The following is a 12,588-nucleotide window of genomic DNA, read 5'->3' on the forward strand; positions in this document are numbered from 1 at the left end:
CTACACTGATAACAGTAATCATCTCACAAAGTTGAAATAATATGAATAATTACAGTTTTCTCGAGTAAATTGTTCAGCAGTTGTTAAATTTCCCCCCATTGAACATTGTTTTAAGAAACGTAAGCAAAACATTCCACAATATATGCTGACAGGTTATAAACAGCCTATAAGAAGACTACATTTTGTGAAATATTTCAATTTATAGATTACGTTATTTGCAGTTTGTCGTTGCTTTTTATTCACATTATAAGGTCACTTCAAACCTACCTAGGAGGTTTCACGACATCTCTAAAACTTTTATTTTGGTTATATTTTGTGTTTCAGGTGTGAGAGAACGTTTTGTACCGCAGTGTTACCGACCTGCAACCAAAATGCAGCGTTGTGTAAAAGCGCTCTGTACTTGCTGGGTAGTTTCATTTTCATGTTCAGTTCAGTATCTGCAGTCTCCTGCTGCTTTCAGACCTTTCCTCTCTCACCATCTGCTACTTTCTTTGTGCAAATTGATGATTGTCCTCATCCGGCAGATCCACTGAGCTCACGTCTGTACAGTAGTTTCACCCAGAGGAAAGCGTCTGTACGTCTGTGCTTCAGGTGCCTTTTTCTCTGGTCATTGATATAGGTCACTGTTTTATCACAGCGCTGTTTAAAGATTATACCTGACAAGCTTTCATGCTATTCTTGCTTTAAAGAGCCGATGGGTAAAGCTGATTCGTTTGAGTCACTGAATGATTCTGTTTGCTGTAAGAAATAGTCATTTACACCAACAGGTCAGGGGCAGGGTCACTTTATTTCGCTCCCTACTGGACATTACATGCTAAATACACTTCCAATTGACCATAAACCAGGAGTAAATCACACCGACAGCCATTTATGGCAACATGAGTGATGCTTTTTTTTTTGTTAATGCAAAAATATGGAACAGAAATGCAAGTTATGAATGTGTTTGTGATTCATTATATGCAATTATAATACCTACTTATTCATTGTTGATCTTTTAAAAATGATAATATATTATAAAACATGACAAGACATACAATATCTGCCATTGATCATGTGTTTTAATGCATCATTACACTGATGCTGATATTAAAAGTATAACCCGGAATGCATTAGTATTGTAATGTTTGCAGTAATTTATGAGCTAACACAGCTGATATTACATTGAATACATTATAATCCATCAACAATACCTTTACGGTGCATTATACATGCAGACTTCGTCGAAAGCATTATGAAACTTCAATTGCGAGATATGAATGTATACTTGGTGCTGTGGATAAATCTGATCAATTCTGCTCACCCCCACATACAGTCTCATATTAAAGTCATTTAAGCTCCTCTACTTCCCTCACGCACAAACACACTCGCAAAACATTCAGAACTGCAGCTGCCTCGAATCCTAATAAATATAATCATATCATCAGATGGAAGTGAACGTAGATCATCTCTCTTAATTCATGACCAGTCAGATTGCACGTTGAGCTCCACGCAGAGATGTGTACGAGATATTTCAAAGATGCCTAATAGATTTATTATGAATTTGTGCATTTTTTTATAGATGAGAACAAACCGCTAACCCCCGCTAAGACATGAATTATAGCTCAAATTATCAATTATTAAAATTATGAATTATAGCATTAGTATTAGTATATCTGTCACTGTTGTTTGCTGAAGACATGAGGTGAGGATCTAAACGCATACAGTCAAAACTTTATTAAACAAAACACTCGTGATACAAAGTAAATGCAAGAAAACAGCCAAAACAACAGAAAGGTGAAGTATGTTGTTTCTGCGACACTAGTGGCACGTAGCGGAATTACGTGAATCAAGTGTATCTTGCAAACGCCCCTTTTGCGCGTTGTGCCTCCCTCAACTCAAACATCAGCAAATGTTCACCCTGCTACAGTAGCCACGCCCCAAATTCTCATCCTGCTACAGTAGCCATGCCCCTAACTCTCAGCCTGCTACAGTAGCCACGCCTCAAACTTTCCGCCTGCTACAGTAGCCACGCCCCAAACTCCCATCCTGCTGTAGTAGCCACGCCCCAAACTCCCATCCTGCTGTAGTAGCCACGCCCCAAACTCTCATCCTGCTACAGTAGACACGCCCCAAACTCCCAGACTGCTACAGTAGCCACGCCCCAAACTCTCAGTCTGCTAAAGTAGCCACGCCCCAAACTCTCAGTCTGCTACAGTAGCCACACCCCAAACTATCATCCTGCTGCAGTAGCCACGCCCCAAAACTCTCAGCCTGTTACAGTAGCCACGCCCCAAACTATCATCCTGCTGCAGTAGCCACGCCCCAAACGATCATCCTGCTGCAGTAGCCACGCCCCAAACTATCATCCTGCTGCAGTAGCCACGCCCCAAACTATCATCCTGCTGCAGTAGCCACGCCCCAAACGATCATCCTGCTGCAGTAGCCACGCCCCAAACTATCATCCTGCTGCAGTAGCCACGCCCCAAATTTCTCCGCCTTCTATTTTTACCGAGCTCACAGGTTGAATGCCTGACTTTGAGTGTTTCATCGACTTTGAGGTATATCGATTAACCCCAACCTCAGCGTTTAACATTAGACATTAAGTTTATGTAATAATAGCTTAATTTTTGCTTTTCATCAGCTGTTTTTAAAGGGATTTTGTTGTTTTTATTCTGTTTTTGCCATAATTGACACAAAAACACAATATGCTCTTGTTGTGTCATGGCGACATCATGTGGTCAACATGTGAACGTGACGTCTGTTTGCCTGGAATGCACTGAGGTCTGAAGTGGGACATTTAATTGGGATATTCCCACTTCCAACCTCGTCTGGAACGCAGCATAAGGCAACTAATCAGAACCAGGAACTAAACACCTAAGAACACAGACACTGCCACAACACAGATGAAACCTGACAGTATCAACGATACTAAAACAACCGTTCCGAGCGTTTAGACTCACAACTTGTGGCAAAAAGGCAATGAGAGGAGCGACCCGAGCCGTAGCTAGGGATCAGAATAACGTGGAGAGCTTAGGTGCAGACAGAAGGGAGTATCCGTAACAGGCACACATTCTCTCCCACTGTCATTTTAACTTTCCATTGACGTCATCATTATAGAATTTTTTATGCCATTCATGCCGTGTCTGTCTGGCATGGTCTTGCAACCCTTGGCAACTGAACTGACCACCCCAGGGAGCTCCATTCATCCGACTCCTTCAGACCGGCTGCTTTTGCCCATGTGTGTGTTTTGTTTGCATGTATTGTGTTGTGTTGCTTGCTCACAGTTAAATGTCACATACTGTTGCACCTCTAAAAACAACAACAGAAAACACAGGTCTATATTTGAGTGCTGGGCAGCTTGTAATGATGTTGGGTGTGTAGACTGCAGTTTGCTCTCCGGGGAGTACGAGCCTGAGATGGTTGTTACCTGCCCAGACGAGCTCAATACTGCTTTTTTACTAGCCTTGAGTTGTTTACCTCATCTTCTCCCCCACATCCTTAAAGAAAACTCTTTTCTTCTCTCTGTTTCAGCCGCAACACCTCTGAAGAGCTAAAGTTGGAGACCACAGGTAAGTGTCATCATGATTTAGCCCTGACCAAGATATTTTACAGTTTTCAGTGACATATTTATGATTTTTATGATTTTTTTTTTTTTTGTGTGTGTCAATTCTCTGAAATATTCACTGAAATATTATTATATTATTATTGCCTTTATTATATGTTATTATTATTATTATTATTATTATTATATAACAATACTTATTATTATTATTATTTCAGAGTTGAGAAAAATTCAGAATTTTGACTATCAAAACAGAGCAGACAATTAGAGCATTCTGGGAAATTATAATATTTCTTGCATAATGGTCTGTTTATTTGGTTAAATATAACTTTATAAATGTAATATTTTGTAATATTTTTATTTAATTTATTATATATAAATGTACAAACATTTAATTAATTCATTGCATTTAAAAAAAAAAATATATATATATATATAATAAAAATGTTATAAAGGTTTGATATTTCAAAGATTCTGGAAATGCCGCATATGTTGTGTGTACAGTTATTGGTAATTTATACTGCAAAATTAATTTGCAGTATAAATAATTCCTAGAAATTATTCCGCTATTATTCCAATATTATTGTTTTTTTTAATTTATTTATTTTAGTATATATAAATATACAAACATGTAATTAATGGAATACATTTAAAAGTGTAAAATATGTATAAATATAATATTTTATAATGTATATTTATAAATACATATGTATATAATGCAAATTTCTATAAGTTTGATATTTCAAAGATTCTGGAAATGCCACAATCATACTGAAAAATGAAAGTAATTCCTACAAATTCTTCCATTATTACTCCATTTTAATTCAACTTAAATTCACAATTCTGCATCCTGCTGCCTCAATTGAATTTCAGGAATTGGATCGGTGCCTAAAAGGCATTTTCAATTCCGTTCTGAATGTCCGTCTGTGACAAGTGTTTTCCAGCAGCGTGCTCTGCAGCGATCGTTCCATTTTAATAAAGCATCATTATCTTTATTCCGTGAAGGACGTTCAGAAGTTCCCGAAGTCTTGACATTCTGCTTCGAATAATATCCACTAGGTCAATGGTTGCCATGACGAATTCATTTCAGTGTCAAGTCATTAAAGTGGCCTGGTGGACTGCGCCTCTGCCCCACCATGCTAAGCCTGATTACTGCTAATCACCAGCCCTTTGAATCATTAAAAAGCCAGACGAAGGTGCAAACGTATAGGGATGAGGTTGCAGGAAAAAAAAAATTCCATTCGAAAGAGAGGTGGAAAAAAGCTGCCTGTTGCTAAGACAAGGAAATTAAACGTCATATTTTGCTTTCCCAGACACGTAGGAGGCAGACTGACACGCTGACATCGACGAGTCACACTATTTTTAACTGCCACTCTCACGTCTTAATTACAAAGTAAAGAATAAGCGAATCTGTCTGCCGAGTGAGAAATTGGCACCGCGTTTTTAATCGGAGACCATGCCAGGACGAGTATCTAGGGACATTAGCTCATGTTCAAACATTGTTTAGATCAAAGCAAATGAAGTAGACATGTCCATCATGTTTAGAGTAACCGGGCTTGCTGAGATTGGGAACATTGCATTGAGTTTCTGAGCTTGACACAACAGTCCTACTTTAGTTCTTAGCTGTGGTGCAAGGCGGACTGACCCACTGCCCCTGGTGATGTCCAGTGTGCCCAAGGCAACCTGCACTGCTTTGTTTCCAGATCTGTGTTTGTTTGCACTGGGCTATTTTTGGAAATTGCATCATGAACCGCTGTAAAAGGCCTGAGGGGTCGCCTAGTTTCATAACATCATCCTTCCCTGTTGTTTGTCTGAGAACTATGGATGTGGTTCATACCGACTGGACGTTCTTGACCTGCAAGAGCTGTTTGGTTGGTGAGGAGTCTTTCGGTGCTTCATATAGGAAGAACATCAGATCAATCTTTATTCAGGGGATAAGAAGAACACTATCACCTTTACTGTATTTAACTGACTTTGACCTGGACTCTCTAATTTATAATAGTAACTGGGTTTCACTTTACAGTAAAGTGAAATGCAGCCCAGTGTTTAGCGTGACTGCCATGGTTGGGGCATCTTCTGGAAGATAGTTATTGTTGCGGGTGCCATAATAGCAATATTACCACTGCTCAAATTTGTTTTGTTCTGATTACAATTCTGGCAACAGCCCTCTGAATGAGCTGCAGCAGTCTAATGGTCTTTTTGGGAAGACTGGCGATGAGTAGCATTTGCAGTACAGTCTGTCCTGCTGGTAATGAATTTGTGATTGAATTTTTCTAAATCTCGTTTGCATGCAAAATGTATGTTTTGTTTTGGTCTTTTAGATGATAATAAGCTGATTTAGTGATTGCTTTGAAATGACTACTGAAACCAAGATTTTTAAAAACAGGAGAGGTCCGAGGATCGAGCCCTGGGGGTTTCCACACGCCATGGAGGTCCAATTAGATTCATAGTTTCCCACTGTAGTCCTTGCCAGTTTCCCAGTTTGTCTAAGTACAAATTGTCTTTAACAGTGTCAAAAGCAGCATGATGATGTAATAAAAACCAGTATTGATATTTTGCTTGAATCAGTGTTTAGGCATTTTCATTGTGTGTCTTTACGAGTGAAAAATTGTCCAAGTAGAGTTTAGGAATTTGTTCTACTGATTGAAAACAATCACTCTTCACATGGACATCATTTCAAGTGTTTTCTTTTAATTTAACATCATCCAACCATGGAGTTTATTTAATTTAACCAAATTTTCTCCATCAAATTAAAATATAGTTATTTCTTTATTTCTCATTGGCAGAATGACATGTTTTTTAACAAAACCTGAACAATTATTTATTTATTTATTTATTTTAGATTTTTTTTTTGGAAAGTCTTAATATAATTAGGTGGAAAAATATTTTTGGGATAATTAAGTTAATTAAACATTTTGAATATGCTTGTATTGTCATTTAATGAACTTTTTTTTTTTTTTTTTAACAGAAACAGATCTAATTTAAGAGAAAAAAAATGTAAGAGAGATAAAAGATTACAGTGACTTAAAACTAGAATAATGTGCACTGATGAATAGTTCTCAATAATGTGCATTAGAAAGTGAAAAGGATGAATTTTGATTTCATGTTGACTTTAGAAGTGCTGACTTTCCTGTATCTGCGTTTGGCCCCATATCTTAGATTGACGTTTGATCGGGAGCACATTAGATAAATTTACTGTATGCCTTGAGTAGGCCCTAGTCCTTCTATCACTTATCAAAACAGAAATAGAGGAAGCCACAGGCACATTGGGTTCCCTCTTGTTCTGGGAACATTTGTGAATGTCAGTGCTACAGTAGCGGAGACCTGACACACATCACTGAGAGCTGTTATCAGTTATCAGTCGAGCAGCGCACGCAACAGCTCTCCAGCCTTCAGCCTTCAGCGAGAAGCCCCTGTAGAAGCTGGAGATGGAAAGCTGCTGTGATGTTTTACAGGTGCATCAGTTCATGTCCACATTTTTTTTTTTTTTTTTTTTTTCAAATGCTGCATTTTTAATTGTTCTGCACAATAGCATCATGACTCGATGACAGCCAAGCTCTCTTTAGTCTTTTTAGCTGAGAAAACCTCCATATTGCCATATATCTCCAGCTGACTCGACTAGAACTGTATTACACAGTAACTTTAGTAATGTACTGCTGACAAAACTGTTTTAGATGTGCTTTACCAAAGTCCCAGCATTGTTGCATTGCTTGAAAGGAGGACTTTGTGATTTTAAACTAACCAAAAGCATTTTAAAGTATCTTTGAAATGTATTATGACCAAACAAACAATATTACAATTCTAGTATGCACTCTTAGCCTGTCATACTACCATGCTATCATATGAAGAGCAATTTCTAATGGAGCTCAATGTGTCTCAGTTTTGTTAAAATCACGGAATAATTATTCCTCACATCAGCCATTCCCTATGTTTGTAGAGGGTGTCTAAAACATTTTAGTTTGTTTTATGTACTACTGTAGATGTACTACTTACATATAAAACCAAAACCATGATTTTCAAAACATGCTATTTTCTAACTTCAGCATCACAGAAACATTATAAGATGGCAACTCCTTCTTTTACCCCATTTAAATTCAGAGATGCAATACAAACTTCACTTGTACCTCAAAACAAAAATGAACGCAGGCCCTGAAGAAAAGACAATATTGCCATATTTCTGTGATTTTGTTTTTCTCTGTACTCTTCAGTCTGAGGGCTCTGAATCAGAAATACACACTGTCTCTTTTGAAGTTGGTGAGACCAGGGGCAGTTGTAACATTTTAGATTTATGTATATATTTTCCATCATAATTCAGAGACTATGACAAAAACATGCATGTGTACCAGAAGTGACGACAGACATACAGACATACAGACAGATAGATAGATAGATAGATATCTCACAATTCTGACTTTATAACGCAATTCTGACTTTATATCACACAATTCTGACTTTTTAACTCACAATTCTGACTTTATATCACGCAATTCTGACTTTATATCACGCAATTCTGACTTTATATCACACAATTCTGACTTTATAACTCACAATTCTGACTTTATATCACGCAATTCTGACTTTATATCACACAATTATGACTTTATATCTCACAATTCTGACTTTATATCACGCAATTCTGACTTTATATCACACAATTCTGACTTTATATCACACAATTATGACTTTATATCTCACAATTCTGACTTTATATCACGCAATTCTGACTTTATATCACACAATTCTGACTTTATATCACACAATTCTGACTTTATAACTCGCAATTCTGACTTTATATCTCACAATTCTGACTTTATAACACAATTCTGACTTTATAACTCGCAATTCTGACTTTTTAACTCACAATTCTGACTTTATATCACGCAATTCTGACTTTATATCACGCAATTCTGACTTTATATCACACAATTATGACTTTATATCACACAATTATGACTTTATAACTCACAATTCTGACTTTATATCTCACAATTCTGACTTTATATCACACAATTCTGACTTTATATCACGCAATTCTGACTTTATATCACACAATCTGACTTTATATCACACAATTATGACTTTATATCTCACAATTCTGACTTTATATCACACAATTCTGACTTTATATCACACAATTCTGACTTTATATCACACAATTCTGACTTTATAACTCACAATTCTGACTTTATATCACGCAATTCTGACTTTATATCACACAATTCTGACTTTATAACTCGCAATTCTGACTTTATATCTCACAATTCTGACTTTATATCACACAATTCTGACTTTATATCACGCAATTCTGACTTTATATCACACAATTCTGACTTTATATCACACAATTATGACTTTATATCTCACAATTCTGACTTTATATCACGCAATTCTGACTTTATATCACACAATTCTGACTTTATATCTCACAATTCTGACTTTATAACACAATTCTGACTTTATATCACGCAATTCTGACTTTATATCACACAATTCTGACTTTATAACTCGCAATTCTGACTTTTTAACTCACAATTCTGACTTTATAACTCACAATTCTGACTTTATATCACGCAATTCTGACTTTATATCACGCAATTCTGACTTTATATCACACAATTATGACTTTATATCACACAATTATGACTTTATAACTCACAATTCTGACTTTATATCACGCAATTCTGACTTTATATCACACAATTCTGACTTTATAACTCGCAATTCTGACTTTATAACACAATTCTGACTTTATAACGCACAATTCTGACTTTATATCACGCAATTCTGACTTTATATCACACAATTATGACTTTATATCACACAATTATGACTTTATAACTCACAATTCTGACTTTATATCACGCAATTCTGACTTTATATCACACAATTCTGACTTTATAACTCGCAATTCTGACTTTATAACACAATTCTGACTTTATAACTCACAATTCTGACTTTATATCCCATAATTCTGACTTTATAATGCAATTCTGACTTTATAACTCGCAATTCTGACTTTATAACACAATTCTGACTTTATAACTCACAATTCTGACTTTATAACACAATTCTGACTTTATAACTCACAATTCTGACTTTATAATGCAATTCTGACTTTATAACTCGCAATTCTGACTTTATATCACACAATTCTGACTTTATAACTCGCAATTCTGACTTTATAACACAATTCTGACTTTATAACTCACAATTCTGACTTTATATCCCATAATTCTGACTTTATAATGCAATTCTGACTTTATAACTCGCAATTCTGACTTTATAACGTAATTCTGACTTTATATCACGCAATTCTGACTTTATAACTCGCAATTGCGAGTTTAAGTCTTGCAATTGCGAGAAGTCAGAATTGTGACATAAAAAGTCTCAATTACCTTTTTTTATTTTTTAAATTATTGGCGGAAAAAAGCTTCCATGCAACACTGACGGTGTGGTTTTGCTGAAGTTGTTGACATCCATGACTTGTGGTGTCTGTGCCCAGCATCATGTCCTGCTCCAGTGCCGCAGGCCTCCGTAGCCTCGGGGTCTGGACTCATTCAGCGTGTGCTGGCCGCTGGAGCCGGACCCTCCGCACACACTCATGCGTCAGACGAGTTCACCGAGGCAAGAGCACCTGAGGCAGATCAGATACCAACTTTTGCTGGTTTTCATTGAGAATTTACAGTTTGGGTTGAAACACTGTCTTATTTCTTCCCTAAAGAATCAAGCCCTGTTCCATCACTGTTTTTGTGTACTAAGTCATGCTAGAAGTTCAAACTTTGTGAGGTGAGGAGAACCACCAAAGATGAGGTCTCATGGGACCACGAGCACTGTAAATCATTCAGGTTATAGATTGAAGGTACTTATTGGAAAAGCATGGAAAGGTCACAGCTTGAAGGTGGAAGGCAGGACGAATGGAGATTTATTGGGAAAACCTATAGAAAGATCAATAATTGAACCATGAAAAACTCTTTTCCCATTACAGTGATTTCATCCTTTAGTTTAGACTCATCTGGACATTGCATTCGTTTGCAAATTGTGTATCTACAGTATAAATACGAGTGTATTGCATCATGGCATACAGTCTCACTGTCTCTATAGTTTATATTTTATATACTGTATATATAGTTTATATCATATTGACTTGAATTTTTCCTTTTATAAAAGCTATAAATTCATTACAGACATGAAAACCATTGCATGAAACTAGATTTACATGAGAAGCGTGATCACATTTACATTCAAACACTAATTAATCTACATGGATTGAAACCAAACCCCAAAGTTTAGTTTATAAACTGGTTAATCGTCTGGATGAAGTCAGATTGAATGAATGAAAGTGCTTTTTGTGTGTCTGTCACTTGCAACAAGCCTGAAATAAGCATAGCACAGATAGTGTGAATACTGTAACCTGTTAATACAGGCGCCAAGAAGATGCTGCTTTATGTGCATGCAGCGTGAAACAGGCCTCGGAGTAGGCAGCGTGGTAGTACACTGTTCCAAACATAGCCAGAGAGATCTTTATTGCCAAGCACCGTGAGTCTGAGAAATACATCAAAGTCTAATATAAAAAACAACCAGCTCCCTCTAGCAGTTCAGAAAACAGATGATGATTGGAAGAAGGAAGATAGAGAGGATGAGGAGGAAAAAGAGAGCTGTAATTGCAGTCCCACACACCCAGACCCTTTACTGAAATAGCCTTGCAATTTTCAAGACAAGTAATGCAGTGGCCTAAGCATTTCCTCAAGCCTTCTTTTTTAATCTAAAGTCATTTACACTCATGTTGATAGCCACGAGCTTTATGTGTTGGTCTTTGATGGCCGTAGACTTAAAGTCCACTGAAACTTTTTAGGCCTGATTTGCATCTTGACCTTCAGTGTTTCCAGAGTAGACAGATTCAGCTGAAACACTGATTCTTCTATGACGGTTTATGTATGACTGTTTAACATAATGCAGCATGCAGAATATCTGATTTAATGATAACGAAAGTCTGTGCATGTTGTATTATAAGTATCATGTTATATTTTCACCATAAACCTCTCTGATATTCAAATATTGATATTTTCTGTTGATTAATGTGGTCCTGCATACACATACACACACACACACACACACACACACACACACACACACACACACACACACACACACTAATTCACTCCCTTGTTTACTTTGACTGCAGTTTTATACAGTTTTACAGTTTATATAGGTCATGTTATTCTAATAGCTTCTCCAGTAAAAGAAAAGTCATTATTCAGTTGAAATCAGTTTAACCCTCTGATGCTCTTTGGTCAAATTGGAAAAATTTTAGTTTTTTTTTTTTTTTTTAGAATTTTTTTACTTCATTAGAATGGTATGAAACTTGGTAAAGCTTTTGGCACTTGCTATGTGAACGCACAAAAAAACATGGATATGATTCGAAAAGGTTACACTTGTGCTCCTCGCAGTCAAAAATGAGCGCAATGGAAATTAATAGAGATGAATTTCATCTAGTGAAAACTTTTGGTACTGCGGCCAAACAAAATCTTACTGAAAGCTCATTTTTTGAGATATCAAGCTCAAATTCGGAACACATCTTGTTTAGATGTATGGCTTTGATTTTATTGCAGTTTTAGAGTAAAATGTTTTTGAAAATATATATTTCATTTAAAAAAAAATTAAATAGTATTTTTGTGCATTTTTCATAACAATAGACAAAATTCTGTAACTTTTTCTAAGTTCAGCAATAATCTGTAAAGTGTCATCTTTGAGAAGAGATCAAAATTAAGTCTGTGCTCTAAAGCATTAAAAATTTATGACAGTTTAAGTTGGACATTTCATTTTCAGGTCTATGCTCAAAAAGTGAATAAATGGATTATAACTACAGCGTAAATATGATTTAGTACCATAAAATCCCCTAAAAATACAAAATATTAAATAAAAAACATTATTGAACTAAAAAATAGTACATTCATTTCATTGAAATGATAACAAATTTTTTTGGTAATTTTTGACCAACACGTGAAGAGCACCAGAGGGCTTGTTGATTCAGTTTGGTTCAATAACTG

The 12,588-nt window shown here is 36.2% G+C and overlaps 1 protein-coding gene across 1 annotated transcript in view; it reads left to right on the forward strand.

Annotated features, from left to right (window-relative positions):
- The window catches only part of cd276 (CD276 molecule), a 96,537-nt gene that overhangs the window by 67,076 nt on the left and 16,873 nt on the right, over positions 1-12,588 (forward strand). Inside the window, exon 7 of the mRNA XM_051869665.1 lies at positions 3,511-3,548. Within this exon, the coding sequence (XP_051725625.1) occupies positions 3,511-3,533 (23 nt within the window). The 3' untranslated portion in view covers positions 3,534-3,548. The remainder of the gene's footprint in view (positions 1-3,510; positions 3,549-12,588) is intronic.

The sequence above is a fragment of the Ctenopharyngodon idella genome, chromosome 18 (assembly GCF_019924925.1).
Source record: "Ctenopharyngodon idella isolate HZGC_01 chromosome 18, HZGC01, whole genome shotgun sequence".
Taxonomy (NCBI): Eukaryota; Metazoa; Chordata; class Actinopteri; order Cypriniformes; family Xenocyprididae; genus Ctenopharyngodon; species Ctenopharyngodon idella.